Raw genomic sequence first — 23,538 nt, 5'->3', positions numbered from 1 at the left:
GGCATTTGGCCTCTGTTATTTTGGGGGTTTATTTGTTTTAGAAGTGCCTACTGTAAAGTTGTATTCTCATTTTTCTAATTTAATTTGAATGCTGGAACATTTTTAAGTTGAGAGTTCTTTTTAAATTCAGTTCAGCAGGTACTTATTAAATCTATGCTTTATTATATTCATAAGGAAATATATATTTCTGGGAAATATATTTCTTTAAATGATCAATTTTACTTGTCTTTGAAGGCATCTAATGGGGTCGCTTGTTCCTCAAAGTCTAGCATGCCATCCTGTAGGAAAGAAGGCCAAGGAGCAGTACTCAACTTTTGCCTGCTCTTAAGTAACAGTTTTAAATAGTTTTAGCTCCTAGCTAAATCCAAGCACAACTTTTTTCATGCCTGTGATGAGGAAAGAAGTCCCTCTAAAGCCACAATTCCCCTGGGGCAGTGGGCCTTTGTTTTCACAGCTGTTCTCCACCTAAATGAATTTCAAAAGAGGCAAGCTCTAATGCAGAAATATCTATTAGAAAGAAAAAAATTGGTTTGGGGTTTGAACTCTGATAATGTTAATGGAGTTCATAAGCTAGTATTTAAAAATTACTTACAATTCCTTTATATACCACCATAAATACAAAAAACGGTGAATAACTTATTTTTGACAAATAAAGTAATGAGTTGCATCTGTACCTTCTATCTGATGATAACTGGAATTAATTTATTAATATTCCCAATTCAAAACTCGGACTCAAATCAGATGACTGTGAATGTGACTTATTTATTCATTTTGAAGAAAGTATGAAAAGAACCATAAAAAAATAGATAATTTCACTTATAGGCCCCTTTTGTGTTCAAACAAATTGCTTTCGATTTGGAAACTTGACTTTATTCTTTATATTATTGAATACTATTAGCTGGCTTAGTATTACATTGTGTCTGCTTAAGAATAACAAAATCACCTAAAACCATAGAATGATTGGTCATTGTTTACTTAATTCAAATGTATTTCTTAACTATTCTTTCTGTGGATATGTTTCCTATCTGTGGATATATTTTCTACTGATTGGTTGATTAAATTTGTAACAAGACAGGCTTCTTTAGTTTACAGTCAATTGTTCAATTAAATTCTAAGATGCAAATCCTCTACAAGGAAAGGCATTCTAACAGGTTTCCCTCCCTGAATCAATATGCAGTCATCCACTATTTTTTAGTCACAGTGTGTTCTCACTGAAGAATGTTTTCTTTGAAACCAACTTGTCCCCATACTTCCAGAAAAAATATATTTATAAAAAGATACTTGTAAGATTTTAAAAATACTTATTTTAGTATACATTTTCCACTATCTTTCATTTCCATAATATTGCATTTGAAATCAAATGCTAATTTTTTTAAAGTTTATTTTTAATGTATTTCATATAGCATATTATTTCGTCCAAAATATTAATAGCTTCAACATAAACTCTTATTTTTAAGATTTTATTTATTTATTTGACAGAGAGAGAGAGACAGCAAGAGAAGGAACAAAGACAGGCGGAGTGGGAGAGGGAGAAGCAGGCTTCCCGCCAAGCAGAGAGCACAATGCAGGGCTCGATCCCAGGACCCCGGGACCATGACCTGAGCCAAAGGCAGATGCTTTAATGACTGAGCTACCCAGGCACCCCTCAACATATACTTTTTACAATTGTTTTATAGTGCTTACAAATAACAAGGAATTTAGAATTTATGAATATTTTCATTTTTATTTTTAAAGAGGGATTAGATTTAAGGATGGGTGTTATAGGGTGAGGGAGAAAGATTTTAAAACCTATAGTTATTGCTAAGAAGATATAAATATACATATCGTTGGAAGGAAGGACATTTTTTAGATTTCATATTTTCTTTTCTAACGTAAAGCCTGAAATAACCCCATTAAGGTTAAAACAGAAATTAGCTGTATTTATTTTTATCACATCTGGCAATCTGAACATCTCTTTCATTCATTCCATATAAATTTGTCAAATACCTTCCAGGTATAGTATTCTAGGCACTAAGATATATGAGTGAACAAAACAAAACAAAAATCCCTACTCTTGTGGATATTGTATTCTCAAAGATGAGGACAAACAAAAACAGGGAACATAATAAACAAGTAAATTATCTTAGAAGTATCTTAGAAGTTAGTGAATTAAAAAAATTAAAGAAATATTATAAGGAGAATCAGAAGTATTATGGTAGGGGCAGTGAATTGGTCTGTTCAGGCTGCCATTATAAAATAATGTAAACTTGGTGGCTTAAATAAGAGAAAGTATTCTTATAGTTCTAGAGGCTGGGGATCCCAAAATCTAGGTGCTAGCCAATTGGATTTAATTCCTGGTGAGAATTCTCCTTCTGGCTCACGGTTGCAGCCTTCTCACTGTGTCCTCTTGTGGTAGAGAAAGAGGAAGTGAATGCTCTAGTATCTCTTCTTAAAAGGACACTAATTCTATCAGATAAGAGCCCCACCCTTATGACCTCATTAAATGGGTTAATTACTTCCTATTTCCAACATAGTTGGAACAAATGTATTAAAAGATAAGACAGAATATTAATCTTCTAGTGAGTTTCTCTCCATTTCTCTCAGGATGAAAGCCCAAGTCATATATGATTTTGTCCTATCAGTCTTTCTCCAAAGTCATCTTCTACCATTCTCCCTAAAGCTCACTTTTCTCCTGACTCAGTGATCTTCTAATGTTCCTACATATAATATTTCTAATACCTTTGTACAAGTTTTCCTTTTATCTGACATGGTTTCCCCTAGATATTGACATAACTAAATCCATATCTCTTTTAAAAACTTCACTCAAATGTGTGTTCCTAATAAAACTTATCTTGACTCTATTTAAAATTGCAACCTGCTTGATATGGACTGAATTGTGTGCAAATTGTGTCCAAAGTTTTTATGTTGAAGATCTAACCCCCAGTGTAACTGTATTTGGAGATGGGGCCTCTAAGGATAGCAGATAGGCAACTGGATATATGAGGATGGAGTTTGAGAGGCTTAGAATAAAGATATAAATTGGAAATTTATTGGCATATAAATTTCATTTAAAACAATAAGACTGCACGTCATCTCCAAGGATATGAATGCAAAAAGAGAAGAGAAGAGTATTGAACTTGGAGCATTCTGATAGTAAGAAACTGGAGAAGAGGAAAAATACAAAGGATACAGAGGATAACTAGCAATTTAGTTAAAAAAGAAAGCCAAGACAATGTTATATCCTGGAAGAGGAAAGAATAAAATTAATCATGGAAGAGGAAATAATTAACTGTGTCAAATGTTACTGATATATGAAGTCTGATGAGGATTGAGAATTAATCTTCAATCTTAGCAGCATAGAGGTCATTGGTTGCCTTGACAACAGTAACTTTAGTAAAATAATAACTAAGATCTCACCAGAATGGGTTCAAGACAGAAGAGGTCATTCACCACAATGAAGTGGGATTCATCCCAGGGATGTAAGGTGGTTCAATATTTAAATCAAGCAATGGGATATATCACATTAACAAGAGAAAGAATAAAAATCCTATGATCATCTCAATAGATGCAGAAAAGGATTTTGACAAAGCACAACATCCATTCATGGTAAAAACACAACAGGCAGGTATAGAAAGACCACACTTCAACATAATAAAGCCCATGTATGAAAAACCCACAACTAACATCATACCTAATAATGAAAACTGGGAGCCTTTCTCTAAGATCAGGAACCAAGACAAGGATGTCCACTTCCACCACTTTTATTTATCACAGTACTGGAATTCCTAGCCAAAGCAATCACACAAGAAAAATTAACAAAAGCCAACCAAATTGGTAAGACAGAAGTAAAACTCACTATTTGCAGATAACATGATATTATATAGAGAAAACACTGAAGACTCCACAAACAAATAAACAAACAACCTAGAACCATAAATTAATTCAATGAAGTCACAGGACATAAAATTAATATACAGAAACTGTTGCATTTCTGTGTTGGTAATGAAGTAGCAGAAAGAGAAATTAAGAAAATAATTCCCTTTATAGTTACATCAAAATTAATAAAATACCTAGAAATAAAGATATCTAAGGAGGTGAGAGACCTATACATTGAAAACTATAAAACACTGATGAAAGAAATTAAAGATGACCCAAACAAATAAAAAGATATTCTTGCTCATGGATTGGAAGAACAAATTTTGTTAAAATGTCCATATATCCAAAGCAATCTACAGACTTCAGGTAATCCTTATCAAAAATATCAATAGCATTTTTCACAGAAATAGAACAAATAATACTAAAATTTGTATGTAACAAGACCCTGAATAGCCAAAGGAATCTTGAGGAAAAAGAAAAAAAAAAAAAAAGAGCAAAGCTGGAGGTATCACATTCCTAGATTCCAATATATACTGCAAAGCTGTAGTAAAACAGCATGGTATTGGTGTAGAAATAGACACAGAACAATCAAACATAATAGAGAACCCAAAAATAAATTCCACACATATCTAGTCAATTATCCTACAACAAAGGAGGCAAGAATATTCAATGGGGAAAAGACAGTCTCTTCAATAAGTGGTGCTGGAGAAAGTGGGTAGCTATATGCAAAAGGTTAAAACTGCACTACTTTCTTACTCTACATGCAAAAATAAACTCAAAATAGATTAAAGGCCTAAATGTGAGATTTGAAATCATAAAATTCCTAAAAGAAAACATAAGCAGTCATTTCTTTTGACATCAGCCACAGCAACATTTTTCTAGATCTGTCTCCAAAGGCAAGGAAAACAATAGCAAAATTAGACTATTGGGATTGCACCAAAATAAAAAGCTTTTGCACAGTGAAGGAAACATTTACAAAACAAAAATACAATCTACTAAATGGGAGAAGATATTTGTAAATCATTTATCTGGTAAGGAGTCAATACCCAAAATATATAAAGAACAACTCAACACCAAAATAACCCAATAGTCTGATTTTAAAATGTGCACAGGACTTGGGGCACCTGGGTGGCTCAGTGGGTTAAAGCCTCTGCCTTCAGCTCAGGTCATGATCCCAGGGTCCTGGGATCGAGCCCCGCATTGGGCCCTCTGCTCATCGAGGAGCCTGCTTCTTCTGCTCTCTCTCTCTGCCTGCCTGTCTGCCTACTTGTGATCTCTGTCAAATAAATAAATAAAATCTTTAAATAAATAAATAAAATGGACAAAGGACTTGAATAAGCATTTTTCCAAAGAAGATATACAGATGATCAACAGTCACATGGAAAGATGTTCAATATCACTAATCATTCAGGGAAATACAAATCAAAACCACAGGGAGATACACACCTGTCAAAATGGTTAGTATCCAGTAAACAAGCAATAACAAGTGTTGGCAATGATGTAGAGAAAAATGAAGCTTTGTGCACTGTTGGTAGGAATACATTGGAATACATTGGTGCCACCGTGGAAAACAGTATGGAGGTTCCTCAAAAAGTTAAAAATAGAATCACCATATGAATGAGAAATTCCACTACTAGCTATCTACCCAAAGGAAAATAAAACACTAATTTGAAAAGATACATGTATTTATTGCAGCATTATTTATAATAGGCAAGACAGGGAAGCAACCAAAGTGTCCATTAATAGATGATTGGATAAAGAAGATATGCTACATATAAACAATAGAATAAAAAAAGCCATAAGAAAGAATGAGATCTTGCTATTTACAACAACACGGATGGACCTAGAGAGTATAATGCTAAGTGAAGTAAGTTAGTCAGAGAAAGACAAAGACTATATGATTTCACTTATATGTGGAATTTAAGAAACAAAACAAACATAAAAAAGGAGATTAAAAAAAAACAGACACTTAAATACTGAGAATAAACTGATGGTTGCCAGAGGGGAAATAGTCGTGTTGGGGGGGGGGAGTAAAAAGATAAAGGAAATCAAGACTACACTTATCTTGATGAGCATTGAGTAATGCATAAAATTTTTGAATCATTATATTGTATACCTAAAACTAATATATCACTGTATATTAATTCAATTTTTCAAAAAAGAGAGAATGAAAAAATATAGATGACTCTCTTAAGAAATTTTGTTGCAAAATGAAGTAAAGAAATCATATTTTGAGGGGCGCCTGGGTGGCTCAGTGGGTTAAAGCCTCTGCCTTCGGCTCAGGTCGTGATCCCAGGGTCCTGGGATCGAGCCCCACATCGGGCTCTCTGCTCCGTGGGGAGCCTGCTTCCTCCTCTCTCTCTGCCTGCCTCTCTGCCTACTTGTGATCTCTGTCTGTCAAATAAATAAATAAAATCTTTAAAAAAAAAAGGAAATCATATTTTGATATAATCAATTTTATAGTTGCTTATGGGTTGAACTGAGACAGAGGGAAAAGAAAGGGATCCATGATGACCCCAAGATCTTGGCTATAACATCCATAAAAACACAATTATCATTCACCCAATAAGGAATAGTTTAGAAATAGGGAGTGGAAGTTAAGTTTGAGAACCCTATCCAAATAGAAATGTCTAATGCGCCATTGGAAAAATGAGTTTGGAGACCAGAGAAGAGGTTCATGACTGAAAATACTGGTGTCATGACCTACAGATGGTATTTTAAACTATGAGACTAGATAAGATCACCAAAGAGTTAGTAGAACCGGGTGCATCTGGAAGATGAAAAGAAACCAGCAATAGAGATTGATAAGACATAGGTCAGAGAAAATTAAGTTTTAGTATTTCAAAAAAAGAGAATGATTATGTCAAATAATGATTTTAGGTCAAGAAAAATGAGGAACAGAGACCTAACTATAGGGTTTTATTAATAAAGAACATTGGTAATCTTGACAGGAGTAGTTATGGTAGAATGCTGGAGGTAAGAGCCTAAAAAATAGAATCTCTTCTTCCTACTTTTATGTTTGGGGTGAGTTCAAGAGGAAATGGAAGAAAAGTAAGTAGAGATAACAAATAATAGCACAAATAGCACTCAAGATATTTTACATAGAAACTGGATGAAAACCAAAGGAGAGGAAATTTTTAGAGTTTTGTTTTGTTGTGTTTTTTTTTGGGGGGGGTACCTGCATGCTTTTATGCTAATGTGAAAAATCCATTAGAGACACAGGAGGGGGTGTACACAGCCCAAACAGACTGTTACCCTTCTCTACAATATCTTAAGAGAGTCACCTCTTAAGAGGCAAAACATTTCCTCATAGAAGATTCAGGTTTCTATTAAAGTAAACATTGGAAGAAAGTTCAGGAAGAAAATAGGATACAGGGGATTTTGCTAATACTGGATAATGAATTCCAGAGGTCACAGTAAAAGATTTCACAGAGTAGGGAAGGATGGGAACTAGGTCAGAAAAAGAAATGTGCAGAATTCAATCAGGATTGGAATTAAAGGGTTGAGGGATGACCTAGATATCTGGAGTTGTTTGAGGTGACTGACAAACAGATGTAAATTAAGCAGTGAGGTACTTCTTTGGTGGACCAAAACAAGTATTGATGATAAAATGTAGGTTAGGGGCTAGAGAGGGCTAAGTATCTGGGGAACTCTTCTTTTACATTTATGTTTGGCAAGCACAACTCAGCATTTCACCAAGTTATAGACTGGGTGGTGGCCTTTCTCCCTCTATCTCTTAGACTCCAAGGATATTGCTCAGTTGTCAGTGCAGCAAGAAGAGACAGACTATTGCCCCCGGGTCTGATTTCACTGTTGGAAAAAAAAAAAAAATCAGCTTTTTGGTGCTAAGAGATTTGTCAGGCAGCCCACACTGCCTATGGTCTGATCATTTACCTTTCATGGACTGATTAGTTGGTAACATTCTCTTGACACGTTTCAAAAGAAATTTTCATATAAAATCCAAATGCATTTAATTCCATCTTGTCATAGTAAAACTGCACTGAGTCATCAAATCAAAAGCCTCCCCCATCTTACCATGCTTAAACAAAAATCTAGGACTGACATAGATCTCCAGGATCTTTGCACATCATAAGGAAGGTTCTCCCTTTTCCCTATTATCACCCATGTAGCAAATGTTCTTCCAGAAATATTTCCTAAACAGCAGAGATGAGTGAACAAGAAAATCAGTCTCAATTAGAATATATATACTATGTAACAAGTATTTTACTCTGTAATAATTGCATTGACAATTTTATACCTTAATAAAATCAAAATATTGTACAAAATTCACTCCAAGAAAAGCTGCAAAGCTTCCACTTAGAATGCACAAACTGGGTTTTTTTTTTTTTTAATTAAAGAGGTGTATTCTTAATCCACTGCTTTGAACTGCCAAGTGGCCAAGCATGTTTGCCAGAACTGCAAGAGGCAAATTGCTCAAGAAAATTCCCTAGAAATTTAAGAACCGTTTGCTTAAATTATAACACTTAGTTTCCTTCTTATTTGAAGCTGAGGGTTTGACAAAATGATTTTAGGGTACATAATGGCAAGTTTTGTTATAGCAATTTATGTATTAAGATGAGATGAAAGAATTCTAATCAACTACAACAATCTTTAACATGTGCAAGTGCTTATTTCCTGAAGATTGATTTTCATTTTACTAATGAGACCAGAGGTGACACAATGACCATGCATAATAAGGAATTATGCATGGACCTGCTGATTCTGTTAGTATCTATGATATCCTTGATTGTCATTTGTAACTATTTCTGAATCCTCCTAATGCCATGAAATCTCTTTCCCCTCCATAGTCCCAGAAATTATAACAGGGGACATGGAGTCAGCTATGGCAGTAGACCTTAACCCTTGGGTGGAATATGAATTTAGAGTGGTGGCCACCAATCCAATTGGGACTGGAGATCCAAGCACCCCATCTCGAATGATCCGCACAAATGAAGCAGGTAAGAATTTTGGAGAGTCAGAATTCAATTTGGCATGCTTCTAATCACTTTGAAAGCAAGTTGAATTAACCATGGTTGTTTTCTTTATTTAGTATAATTTTTGCTCATTCATTTACCTGGACATCATAAAATTATTTCCTTTAAAATAATTCTTTCACTTTGTTTTCAGATCTTTTGCTCCTTGTTTCCACACGTGCATCTAGATTCTTCAATTTCCTCCCAACCCTAGTATTCATCTTCAAGTTACCATGAAATTGATGCAGTTAGTTTCTTTTTCTGATTATATACTCATTCAATATAAAAATTCCATAAAATTTAGAATAGATAAGACCACCCTCTTTTTCTCCAGTGGTAACAATTAGCTATAATTTTAGTGTAGTTCCTTAAAACCCTTTATATTGACCTTCACCATGGACCTGGCATAAATAATATTCAGCCAAAGCAAACATCATCTTCACTTGCCTACTGCTTTACATCTATGATTACAATAAATATCCATCTCCTTCCTGAAGGAAAACACAGCAACCTTCTGGCCTTTTGGAATGAAGAATCTCTAAAATGTTTCTAGTAGTCACATAAGAGAATTAGCAGCTTTATTGAAAAGATAGCAGAGAAGTAGGAGATCCTGTTTCAACCAGTCCCCTAAAATGAGCTAATTATCTACCAGAACACTTTGAACACCTATGAAATCAGCCTGAGATGTAGGATTATACACTTCCAGATCTCTACAGGGGCAGAAGACACCAGTGGAGAGGTAAAGCAGAGTGGGAATGCTTGGACAGATATCGCAGAATAAACAGAAGGGAAGGAAGCCACCAGAAGTGACCCACTGGAAAGTAATACCCCCAATATGAGAGTGTCCTGTGATTGGGAACCAGCATTAACTAGGAGTCTGGTTAAAAGCACTCAAAAAGAGCAAAAGATCTTAAGGGGCAACTGATGGAATCAGACGGTCATGGGCATGGTCTAAGCCATGGACCAAGGGCGGTCACTGCAGGCACCCACCCATGCTGGAGAGAGTGCAGTGGAGCCTCCAGTTCCTGGTCCCTGAGCCCCTGGGGTTGTGGGGCTTCATCACTACTTGGCTGGGTGCACTCCCGCCCCAGCAAGAGGGAGTCTGGTGTGGGTGCCAGCCTGTGCTCTCTAGAACTACAGCCTTTCACCCTCTTGCGAGCACTGTGATACCAGGGTCTGACCCACTCCCCACCCATGCCTGAAAAAGCTCTGTTCAGGTTCTAGCCAGTGATCTCTAGGACCAGCTGTGGGTCTGGATGCTCCCAGCCCAGGCCTGAAGGAGTCAGCACAATCTCTGGTCGGGATCCCTCAGTGGCGACCTGTGCAACTGCGAGGTCTGGGCCCCAGACAGCAGTCCCAGCAAAGGCAGCCACCAGAAGCAGCCCCCTGAACCAATACCATTCACAGTTTTAGTGACACTTGGGTGTAGAGACAAGTGGGCACTTCAGGTGACCCTGAGATGGTGGCTGGGGACATGCACTGCCTGTGGGAGGCTGCACGGTTCAGTGGAGTTTGCAAAGAGGGAGTCTGTGTGTTCTGGACCACCCAGAGGGTAGCAGACTGAGGCTTCTCTCTGAGATGGAGGTCTGGCTGCAGTTTGCTTTCCACTAAACCTCTGAAAAGCTGAAAAAAGCCACCAAAGAACAAAAACCTTCAGAGAACAAAAGGCTAAAAGATCGGTTTCCACAGAGCCCAGCCCTTTGACAGGGGGAGGAGGACTCAACCCAAGCAAGACTGACTGAAAAACAATGCAGCAGGTCCTCCCCAAGAAAACAAGCCAAAAGAATGAGAGGTCAACCACCCAGGGTCCCCATAAAATTGTAAAACCCCAACATCAGGGGAAAAGAAGATATTAAGCCCCCTGTATTGCCCCAAAAGCTGTATATTTCATAGACACAACATTTATTTTTAATTCATTCTCACTATTCTCATTCTTTTTAATTTTTTTAACCTATTTACCATTACAACGAGAGGTTCAATACAACAAATTCCATAATAACCTTTTAACTTGAACTTTTTTCATATATATATACCTGTGTTTTCTTTTTCTTTTCTATTTTTTTAATATACATATAGATATAAGCTTCAAGGTAATCCTCTTTCCCTAATCAATACTACCCCTATATATAAACCAGTTTTAATCTCCCTTTATCTCTGGAAAGTTGAGTCCTTTAACAAAATATCAAGACACACCCAGGAAGAATCAAAATAACCTTCCTCTCCCACATTGAGGATTTATAACTATCCTCCCATCTTTTTCCTCTGTCAGTGTTTCTGTGTATTTGTTTTTGTTCTGGTATTATATAAATCTTATCCTTGGGGTTCATTTTGGCTGAGTTCTTTTTGTTTCCTTGTCATTTACTTTTGTTGGTCTTTTGTTTGTCCATTTTTGTTTGTATACCTTATAAATCTTACTTTGGTGGCTCATTCTGGCTGGGTATTCTCTTTTTTTCTCTCTCTTGCTCTCTCTCTCTCTTTTTTTTTTTTTATTTTTTATATCTTTTTGGTGGTGACTTCCAATTGCTCTGAAGTGTTCCAGGGTACACCTTGCCTGGATCATAATTTTTATATTCAGCTATACATCCCCTCAACCACCTCTCACCAAAACAACTAGGAGGAAGAACACCCAACAGAGGAAAAAGACAGAGACTGTGCCCTGTCCATCAGAGCTATTGGATATGAACATAAACAGTATGTCAGAAAGGGAATTCAGGGTAACAATTATTCAGACAAGGCTAGCTTGGAGAAAACCATTAGTATCAACATGGAATTGGATTAGGGCAGAAGTGAAAGTCCCCTGGGAAGAAATTAAAAGTGCTATTAGTGAGATCCAATCTAATCTAAATTTGCTACCAGCTAGGGTAACCAAAGCAAAAGATAGAATTAGTGATCTAGAGGACAAACTGATGGAGAAAAGGGATCAGGAGGAGGCATGGAAGAAATAGCTTAGAAGCCATGAAAACAGAATTAGGAAAATAAAAGATGCCATGAAATATTCCAATGTCAGAATTATTGGATCCTTGAGGGAGTGGAAAGAGAGATGACTAGAAGATATAGCTGAACAAATTCTGGATGAAAATTTTCCCAATTGGGGAATGGAAACAGTATTCATGTCCTAGAGGCAGAAAGAATACTCCACCAAGTTCAGTGAATCTAGAAGGACCACAAGGCACTTGATTGTGAAACTGATGAATCATAATTTTAGACAAGAGCTTCGGAGGGAAGCTAGGGGGAAGAGATTCCTTAGGTACAGAGAAAGGTCCATCATAATAATGTCAGATCTGTCTACAGAAACCTGGAAAGCCAGAAAGGTCTGGAAAGATGAATTCAGGGCACTAAATGAGAAGAACATGCAGCCAAGAATACTTTATCCAGCAAGATGAACATTCAAAATGGATGGAGAGATAAAAAAAATTCCAAGACCAGCGAGGTTTAAAGGAGTATGTGACCACCAAGCCAGCATTACAAGAAATATTAGGGGGGTGGGGGGAGGAGTTCTATAAAAGAAGAAAGAACCCAAGAGTGAAATAGAATAGAAATTTACAGACAATCTATAGAAACAAGGACTTCACAAGCAACATGATGTCAAGAAAAACATACCTTTCAATAATCAGTCTCAATGTGAATGGCCTAAACGCTCCCATAAAATGGCACAGAGTTGCAGATTGGATAAAATGATAGGACCATCCATGTGCTGTCTAAAAGAGACCAATTTGGAACCTAAATATATATCCAGACTGAAAATGAAGGGACGGAGAAACATCTTCCATGCCAATGGGCCTCAAAAGAAAGCTGGAGCAGTGATTCTCATATCAGATAAATAGACTTTAGGCTAAAGAATGTAGACAGAGATAAAGAAGGACACTACATCATTCTTAAAGGGTCTATCCACCAAGAAGATCTAACAATTGTAAATATTTATGTCCCCAATATGGGAGCAGCTAACTACATAAGACAACTGTTAATCAAGATAAGGAGTCATAGTGATATGAATACATTAATAATATGGGATCTCAACCCATACAACACCACTCTCAATAATAGACAGATTATCCAAGCAGAAAATCAATAAAGAAACAAGAGTATTGAATGACACATTGGACCAGATGGACCTCACAGATACATACAGAACATTCCTCCCTCAACAGAATACTCATTCTTCTTGAGTGCATATGGAACTTTCTCCAGAATAGACCACATACTGGGTCAAAAAACAGGGCTCAACCAATACCAAAAGATTGTTCCCTGCATATTCTCAGACCACAATGCTTTGAAACTGAAACTCAACTACAAGGAAAAGCTTGGAAGGAATTCAAACACTTGGAAGCTAAAGATCACCCTGCTTAAGAATGTTTGGATCAACCAGGAAATCAAAGAAGAACTTAAACAATTCATGGAAGCCAATGAGAATGAAGACACATTGGTCCAAAACCTATGGGATACAACAAAGGCAGTCCTAAGGGAGAAATACATAGTCATTCAAGCCTCCTTCAAAAAAACTGAAAAATCCAGAATACACCAGCTCTCTTTACGCCTTAAAGAAATGGAAAATCAACAAATTAAGCCAACCCATGCACAAGAAGGGAAATAATCAAGATTAGAAGAGACACCAATGAGGTAGAAACTAGAGATACAGTAGAACACATCAATGAAACTAGAAGCTATGAAACTAGACACTGTTTTTTTAAAAGAATCAATAAGATCAATAAACCACTGGCCAAACTAATCCAAAAGAAGAGAGAAGACCCAAATTAATAAAATTATGAATGAAAGGGGAGAGATCACAGCTGCAAAGTAGGAAATAGAACAATCATCAGAAATTATTATCAACAGTTATATGTCAATAAGTTAAGCAACCTAGATGAAATGGATGCATTCCTAGAAACCTATAAACTTCCAAAACTGAATCAGGAAGAAACTGACAACCTGAATAGACCAATATCTAGTAACAAAATTGAAGCAGTTATCAAAAACCTCCCAAAAAATGAGAGCCCAGGACCTGATGGAGTCTTGGAGAATTCTACCAAACATTCAAAGAAGAAATAATACCTATTCTCCTTAAGCTCTTTCAAAAAATAGAAACAGAAGGAAAACTTCCAGACTCTTTCTATGAAGTCAGAATTATCCTGCTCCCCAAACCAGGCAAAGTCAAATTTCAGACCAATATCCTTGATGAACATGGATGCCAGTATTCTCAACAAGAGTCTAGCTAATAGGATCCAACAATAAATTAAAAAGATTATCCACCATGACCAGGTGGGATTTATCCATGTGATACAAAGGTGGTTCAACATTTGCATATCAAGCAATGTGATAGAACAAATCAATAAGAGAAGAGAGAAGAACCACATGGTCCTCTCAACTGATGCAGAAAAAGCATTTGACAAGTACAGCATCAGTTCCTGATTAAAACGCTTCAAAGTATAGGGATAGAGGCAACATTCCTCAACTTCATAAAATCCATCTATGAAAAACCAACAGTGATTATCATTCTCAATTGGGAAAAGCTAACAGTCTTCCCTTTGAGATCAGGCACACGCAAGGATGCCCACTCTCACTACTCTTGTTCAACATAGCACTAGAAGTCCTAGCAACAGCAATCAGACAACAAAAAGAGATAAAAGGTATTCAAATTGGCAATGAAGAAGTCAAACTCTCTCTTCACAGATGACTTCCAGATACTTTATACGGAAAACCCAAGACTCCACCCCCAAACTACTAGAACTCATACAGCAATTCAGTAATGTGGCAGGATACCAAATCAATATACAGAAATCACTTGCTTTCTTATACACTAACAATAAAAATATAGAAAGGGAAATGAGAGAACAGATTCCATTTACTATAGCACCAAGAACCATAAGGTACCTGGGAATAAATCTAACCAAAGAGGTAAAGGATCTATACTCGAGAACTACAGAAAACTCATGAAAGAAATTGAAGACACAAAAAGATGGAAAGTAGTCCATGCTAATGGATTGGAAGAATAAACATTGTTAAAAATCTGTACTGCCTAGAGCAATCTATACTTTCAATGCCATCCCCATCAAAATTCCACCAGGAATTTTCAAAGAGCTGGGACAAACTATCCTAAAATTTATATGGAATCAGAAGAGACCCCGAATTGCTAAGGAAATGTTGAAAAAGAAAAACAAAGCTGGGGGCATTACATTGCCTGATCTCAAGCTTTACTACAAAGCTACAAGACAGAATGGTACTGGCACAAAAACAGACACATAGACCAATGGGACAGAGTAGCGAGCCCAGGTATGGACCCTCAACTCTATGGTCAAATAATCTTTGACAAAGCAGGGGAAAATATACAGTGGAAAAAAGACAGTCTCTTCAATTAATGGTGCTAGAAAAATTGGACAGCTATGTGTAGAAGAATGAAACTTGACCATTCTCTTACACCATACACAAAGATAAACTCAAAATGGATGAAAGTCCTCAATGTGAGGCAGGAACCTATCAAAATCCTAGAGGAAAACATAAGCAGAAACCTCTTCGACATTGGCTACGGCAACTTCATTCAAGACATGTCTCCAAAGCAAAGGAAACAAAAGAGAAAGTGAACTTTTGGGACTCCATCAAGATCAAAAGCTTCTGCACAGCAAAGGAAACAGTCAACAAAATAAAGAGGCAACCCACAGAATGGGAGAAGATATTCAAAAATGACACTACAAAGGGCTGATATCCAAGATCTATGAAGAACTACTCAAACTGAACACACACAAAACAGATAATCATGTCAAAAAATGGGCAGAAGACATGAACAGACATTCCTCCAAAGAAATACAAATGGCTAACAGACATTGAACTAATGTTCATCATCATTAGTCATTAGGGAGATTCAAATCAAAACCACATTGAGATACCACCTTACACTGGTTAGAATGGCCAAAATCAACAAGATGGGAAACAAGTGTTGGAGGGGATGTGGAAAAAGGGAAACCCTCTTCCACTGTTCATGGGAAAGCAAGTTGGTGCAGTCACTTTGGAAAATATTGTGGAGATTCCTTAAGAAATTAAAAATAGAGCTACCCTATGACCCTGCAATTGCAGTACTGGATATTTACCCCAAAGATACAGATGTAGTGAAAAGATAGGCCACCTGTACCCCAATGTTCATAGCAGCAGTGGCCACAGTCACCAAACTGGAAAGAGCCAAGGTGCCCTTCAACAGACAAATGGATAAAGAAGATATGGTCCATATATACAATAGAGTATTATGCCTCCTTCAGAAATGTTGAATACCCAACTTTTGTATCTACATAGGCAGGACTGGAAGAGATTATGCTTAGTGAAATAAGTCAAGCAGAGAGAGTTAATTATCATATGGTTTCACTTACTTGTGGAGCATAAGGAATAACATGGAAAACATTGGGAGATGGAGAAGAGAAGTGAGTTGGGCAAAATCAGAGGGGGAGACAAATCAGGAGAGACTGTGGACTCTGAGAAACAAACTGAGGGTTTTAGAGAGGAGGGGGGTGGGGGGTTGGGTGAGCCTAGTGGTAGGTATTAAGGAGGAGCACTGGGTGTGGTGCATAAACAATGAACTTTGGAACACTGAAAAAAAAATAAAATTAAACTTTAAAATTAAATTAAATTAATAAAATAAAATTAAAATAGATTTTAAAATATCTCGCCCAGCATCTGGGAAAAAAAGAAAGGAAAAAATTTGGTAAACTTTTTGACTACTTTGAACAAAATTTTACTGCAATTTATCTCTTATGTCCTTATAAAATTGCATATTAAAAGGTGTGCAATAGAACATTAGCTTAGGCAAACGCAAACGTCAATAATATTGATGAAAACAGTCAACAAAACAAAGAGGCAACCCACGGAATGGGAGAAGATACTTGCAAATGACAGTACAGACAAAAGGTTGATATCCAGGATCTATAAAGAACTCCTCAAACTCAACACACACAAAACAGATAATCATATCAAAAAATGGGCAGAAGATATGAACAGACACTTCTCCAATGAAGACATACAAATGGCTATCAGACACATGAAAAACTGTTCATCATCACAAGCCATCAGGGAGATTCAAATTAAAACCACATTGAGATACCACCTTACACCAGTTAGAATGGCCAAAATTAGCAAGACAGGAAACAATGTGTGTTGGAGAGGATGTGGAGAAAGGGGAACCCTCTTACAGTGTTGGTGGGAATGCAAGTTGGTGCAGCCACTTTGGAAAACAGTGTGGAGATTCCTTAAGAAATTAAAAATAGAAATTCCCTATGACCCTGCCATTGCACTACTGGGTATTTACCCCAAAGATACAGATGTAGTGAAAAGAAGGGCCATCTGTACCCCAATGTTTATAGCAGCTATCGCCACAGTCGCCAAACTGTGGAAAGAACCAAGATGCCCTTCAATGGACGAATGGATAAGGAAGATGTGGTCCATATACACTATGGAGTATTATGCCTCCATCAGAAAGGATGGATACCCAACTTTTGTAGCAACATGGATGGGACTGGAAGAGATTATGCTGAGTGAAATAAGTCAAGCAGAGAGAGTTAAATATCACATGGTTTCACTTATTTGTGGAGCATAACAAATAACATGGAGGACATAGGGAGATGGAGTGGAGAAGGGAGTTGAGGGAAATTGGAAGGGGAGGTGAACCATGAGAGACTATGGACTCTGAAAAACAACCTGAGGGTTTTGATGGGGCGGGGGGTGGGAGTTTGGGGGAGCCAGGTGGTGGTATTAAGGAGGATGTGTATTGTATGGAGCACTGGGTGTGTTGCAAAAACAATGAATTCTGTTACGCTGAAAAGAAATTTTAAAAAAATATTTATTTATAAAAAAAATTGATGAAAACAATCTGAAAATAGAGAAAGGGGGATATATTGCAGATACAGGCAGGGGAAAATCAAATTTTAATATTTTTACACTCCATGAAAACATATAAATCTCAATAATCATTAGAATATAAGTGCACTGAGAATGAGGATTTGTATCTAATTTTTTAGTGTTCTGTCCTTAGCACCTAGAGCAGTGTCTGGCACTGGTGTGTGCTTTTATTGAAAGAGTAGAAGAGAACATTTCTTTTTTACCTTCATATGCTCTTACCCAACCAGTACCCAGGTGAGAGATACATACACATAGAAGACTTAACAATTAACTGTCCCTTTTGTATTATAGTTATAGAATTGGACCAAAAAATGTGATTTGTGACTTCTTACAAATAGAACAAAGCTTACAATAATTAAAATAAACTACAGAAAGATTTGATTCTTTCTCTAAAACACACCAGGTCTGACCTTTTTTAAAAAGGGAGAAAAAAATACCAAATGGTTATTACTACACTAAGTGGGAATAGCTCTACAAAAGATGTTCAGATTATTTCTATATAAAAATTAAGCAACCAAGATAATAAAAGATAAAGTAGCCTAAATATGTTGGAAAAAATTCATTCACAGAAAATCTAACTTTTCTGCTTTTGTGATTTGCCTAGTACAAGTTGTTCTTTCTGCTACTTTTTCAATAGTGTGAATTTTAAATTGAACATTAATTGCCTGGTTAGATTTTCATGCATTCATAAATCAGCCATGCTTTTATTGTGTACAGGTGTTCACTAATTAAGAGTATAACAGGTTAGTCATTCCTCATTTTATGTACTCACTGTGCAGATATTGAAATGACTGCCAATATTAGTACTTATGCTCATATATTTTCTAAAAAGAACTGCCTTATTTTGCATATTGTTAATTGTGTTTAAACAAAGGCAAAGATCATGCCTAATTCAGAATCTCTATAAATATTCATTTTGAAAATAAATAATCCGTTTGAGATGAATAATCCTCTTAGACTTTTTCTAATATAAATCTCCTTGTATTATTAAAAAGATTACAGCAAAACAGTTCTATTTTTTATGCTAAATTGCATTCAGATGATACATTCTGAAAGATTTGTCCCTCATCTCTTCAGGCAACTACCTCAATCACATAGTTCCTGCCTCTCCATTTTATCATGAAGACTATATACATGGCATACTTTAGTCCACTAAAATCTCATGGAAGAGAAAAGAAATAGCATGAAAAATGCACAAAATACTCCCCTTGAAAGTTAGTTGAGGAAGGTTTATACTGCCTACTTTATGCTTCTTGTGCTTTGGTACCACAAAGGGCTAGAGCTGCTAATGGTGTTGAAACAAGTGTTGATTTTTGTGCCTGTTTTGTTAGGTGGCACAGGTTAAAAGGGATACAAATATACTGAGATGTCTTCTCAAGTGACATACTCTGCCTCTTTTAAGTACATGTCCTGTATTTTAAAAGATGATGCAGTTCTAATGGACGAACTAATCTCTGAAAATCAACAGAGCTACTTGAAAGAGAAAAGATGTCACATTCAAGATACTGAGTTGAAAGTGTTATGTTCCTTTAAAATTCCCATATTTACTAGAATATTCTAAATCCCAAAGCAGGTTTAGTAAAGCAATTTTACTTTAAAGTTGTTTCTCTCCCACACACCAAAAAAGTTTATTTTTTTTTTTTTTTGCAGTTTCCTCAGGGTATATTTTGAATTTTACTCAAGCGTATATTTTGAATTTTACAGTCATCAAAATACCCCTAGCAGTCAATAAGTATAAAATAAATTGGTTTGATCTGATCTCTTATTATTAGAATATCAAAATAATAATATACATTTTTTTACTTCAATGTACATTCATTTATTTGTTTATTTGTAGTACAATTTTCCTACAAGTTTTAGTTAGTTGATAGATATAGATGATGATAGATGATAGATAGATAGATAGATAGATAGATAGATAGATGATAGAGAGATGATAGGTGATAGATAGATATAACCTGTGTTTAGTTTTGGAAATGTGTTACTATCATCAAACTAGTAAAAAATTTTGGGATGGGTAGTGGAAATGTTTTATCATTTAAAAAGAGGAAAAAAAAATCATGTCTTAGGAAGTGAATTTGAAATACACATGATAATAGAAGTGGAAAAATGTGTAAAACTGATACAACAGCAATTCTTTCACTTAATCGAACTTTAATGTTCCATAAATTATGCATTTATTTTTTTTAAGATTTTATTTATTTATTTGTTTGAGAACAAGAAAGCATGTATGTGCATGGGGGAGTGGGCAGAGAGAGAGGCAGAGAGAGAATCTCAAGAAGATTCTGCATAGAGTGTGGAGCCTGACAGGGAACTTGATCTCACAACACTGGGAACATGACCTAAGCCAAAATCAAGAGTCAGATGCTTAGTTGACTGAGCCACTCAGGTGCCTCATAAATTGAGTGATTTATAACACTAATTGTAGAAAAAATAAATGAAAAGGAGATAAGATAGAGTTAAATGATGTAACCTATTATCTAAAAAGGTTTGCTTTTCTCTGCAATATAAAATGTCTATTATTATCAAAGCATTGGATATAAATCTCAATATTTGTAGTTCTTTATTTTCAAATTATGATGAAATAAAGATATTGATAACAAAAGAATGAGAGGAAAGAAGGTTCCGTCTTCAACCTGTAATTAGGAGTTTGAGTTTTGGAATTAGGCAGATCTGGATTAATGTCTGGGCTGTTCACTAGCAGTAAACGTAGGTAAGATATATACCTTGCTCAAGGCTCAATTTTCTCACTTATAAAATGGAGACGAATCACAACCTACTCCAATGCCTCGTTCTATTAAATAATACAATGCATGCAAAGAACTTAGCATAGTACCTGGCACATCGTAAATGCTTACTATTAGCCATTTATCATCATCATCATCTTCATCGCCATCATCACTGTCATCATCTTCATCATCATCATCATAATCATCATCATGATGTATTTAAACATTATTTCTTTGTTCAACGGAAATTTAAATAATAGTAATCATGCATGTCACTTTTTTCATATTGAGGAAATACTTTCAGGTTAAACATCATTTTGTTGATATAGTAAGAGTCACTTGATCTCTTGGCTTGCATCCGGCTCCTCCAATATGCCATCCTCTTGAGAAGTCTCTGCTGCAGACTGTGTACCAGCAAGCCCACCTGAAGGCTTGGAAGTCAAGAAAGCCTTTCAGAATGTGGTGCAAAGTATAGAACATGCCTCTCCTCTAAATCTCTGTCTCCATCTCTGTTTAGTTTACCATGCTGTATTTGTTATCTAGCCAGGTATCAGTTTATAAGTGGATTGTGATATTGTCCCAGCATGTGGTCATTTGCTTTGCTTATAGCATAGACAAGACAAAGGAGCAGAAAAAAATAAGTGTCAAATGAAAGAACTTGCTTAAAAAATATGTTCCACATTCATATAGCATTCCAGTTGCTTAACATGTTGTATTCTGACCTGCCATTCTTTTTTGATTCTGAAATGGAAAATGACACACACATACTTTAGGCCACATAAGACAAAATATTTTTTCTATGCTTAATAAATAAATGGTTGACCAGATAAATAGGAGTGTCAAGTAGACAATCAGATAAAAATCTTTCCTGGCCCCTTAGCACTTTCTGCACTATCATAGTTATGTAAATGGTTTATTATATAGACTGAACTCTATAGAATTTAAACAGAAAATAGTTGTATTCTTCTCCCATCATTGCTTTCCATTATGCTTCATCTGATCTCTGACTTTAGTCCCAAATTTTATTTATATATATATAGATGATATAGATAGATATAGATATAGATATAGATATAGATATAGATATAGATATATAGATATGTATATAGACAGATAGATAGATAAAATCTCCAAGGCACTTTTCAGTATTGGGGAAGTCTCATTTTCAAGTATTAAAAACTTCTATTTTCATTTAAATAAGAACCTTAATCTCACATCCATCTCCATGTCTCTCTTCCTCTATCCCAAAGGCTTGACCCAAGAGCTACGATTTGTCTTTTCTTTCTTCTTTTTTTTCCCTCAATCTCTAGCTGCTGTTTCAGGCACTTTCCAGGCCAGATAAGAAGAAGAAAACATAATTAGGTGGTACAATTTGTAATACTCCTATGGGTGTTGAGTGCAATATGTGACAGCATTTGTCCATACACTGCTTCTTTCTCTTACAGGATGCATTGGATTCTTTGGAGTCTATCCTGTCCCCTAGCAGACAGCTTAATTGGATGTTATCTCAACAAGCCTATTTAAACTTACCTTCCATAGTGTCCACTTGCCCCACAGTAATCACATTTCTGACTTGCCAAATTCTGTGTTCTCAAGGATATTCTCAAGAGCTACTTTGGTCTCTGCTCAGTGGTAGAGCATGGGACTGGGTCATATTAAAAAATTCTGAAGTTCAACAGCATTCAGCCACAGTGTAAGAAATAAGAATCCGTACTCTCTGCAGCAGTGTTCTCTCCTCTTCTCACTTAGCATGAGAGGGAAATGACACACACGTTTCTCTTCTACCAACAGCTAATGGTGGAAGGAGATGCCACAGCACATTCACTTACTAAGTTGACAGCCTTCTTCCAAAACCTTCCTTGTGCTAAAATCCATAGTATATGAGCTAGAGGGGAAAAATGAAAAAGGATCATAAAATTTGGTTTTCCTGATCTTACCAATTCTGTAGTTTTGTCCAACCAACTTCACATTAGCAGTTGAGGTTACGTCTGACTAATCTCAAGTCCAGAAGTCTCGTTTAATTTTCTACTAGTTTTTTTCACTGTATATTATCTCCTTACTTCTGAAAGGATCTTGGTTTGTTCCTATTTGCATCTTCAAAGTTCTTGTCCCTGATAATTACTCAGGAAACTTCACTGAGTTCAAAAATTTTGAAAGGAACACAATAAAATACTTCTGTAATATAAATAAGGTTGAATTTGTTTTCTCTGGGGTTATGTGTGTTGGCCTTGTAAACAGCATTTAATGGGATTTTGAAGGCCAGACCAAAAATTATTTATAGAGGACGATTAGAAAATCCACTGTTGTCAGGCACTGATGTGTGCAGAGAAAAGACAGAAAGCTATAGGGTTTTTTAAAGTATCTCCAGTATATGTTTCTAAGAAAATCTTATATTAAAAATTAAGCATTCAGCTGAAATAATTAAGAAAATCTAAAAGAAAATACTGTTAAACTAAGCAGACAGTATTTTTAAATCATGAAGCTCCTTTGGTCCAGGTAAGTCTTTTCTACAAAATATATTCAAGAAATTGTCTCCATTTTCAAAGGCATTTTGCAGGCAGAGATGGCGATTTTACAAAAGCCTTTATAAAAGAAGTGTGGCTAATTTTTAGGGATGTCTTTTCTGATTAATAGTTAAGTGATGGAAGAACAGTAGAAGACTTGAGCATGAAAGATAAAAGGGTGATGCAAAGTTATCAACTCAGGAGTGAATGTGAGACACTCAAGTATGACTTTTCATATCTTCCTAGTCCCCATAATACCATAAACCAGTGATAAATCATGAACCATGTTCCAGGCTCTATGCTAAGTACTTGCCCTTTATTATATCATTTAATTGCCACATAAACCCTCTAAAGCAAGAAGTGTTTATCCTCATTTTACAGATGAGAAAGCAGAATTAGAAAGTTTAAAAACTTGCACAAGGTTACCAGTTAAGAGGTAAAGTTGGAATTCTATACTTCCACCAAAGACAGTGATTTCAAGTTACCTGCCTTCCCTCCTCCCTTCTTCCTCTTGCTTTTTCCTTTTTTTTTTAACCACATGCATCAACAAATCTCATTCGAAGGTTATTTTACCCATCCTCGGCTTCTAATTTCTTGTGGACC

At 36.0% G+C, this 23,538-nt stretch overlaps 1 protein-coding gene across 1 annotated transcript in view; it reads left to right on the top strand.

Moving 5' to 3' along the window:
• LOC111154359 (contactin 5) overlaps positions 1–23,538 on the top strand; it is a 560,291-nt gene that overhangs the window by 467,688 nt on the left and 69,065 nt on the right. The window contains exon 16 of the mRNA XM_022513913.1: positions 8,664–8,813. Coding sequence (XP_022369621.1) covers positions 8,664–8,813 — 150 coding nt within the window. The remainder of the gene's footprint in view (positions 1–8,663; positions 8,814–23,538) is intronic.

This window comes from Enhydra lutris, unplaced genomic scaffold (genome assembly GCF_002288905.1).
Source record: "Enhydra lutris kenyoni isolate GAN:26980312 unplaced genomic scaffold, ASM228890v2 scaffoldscaffold37, whole genome shotgun sequence".
Taxonomy (NCBI): domain Eukaryota; kingdom Metazoa; phylum Chordata; class Mammalia; order Carnivora; family Mustelidae; genus Enhydra; species Enhydra lutris.
This window is presented reverse-complemented; position numbering and strand designations above follow the sequence as displayed.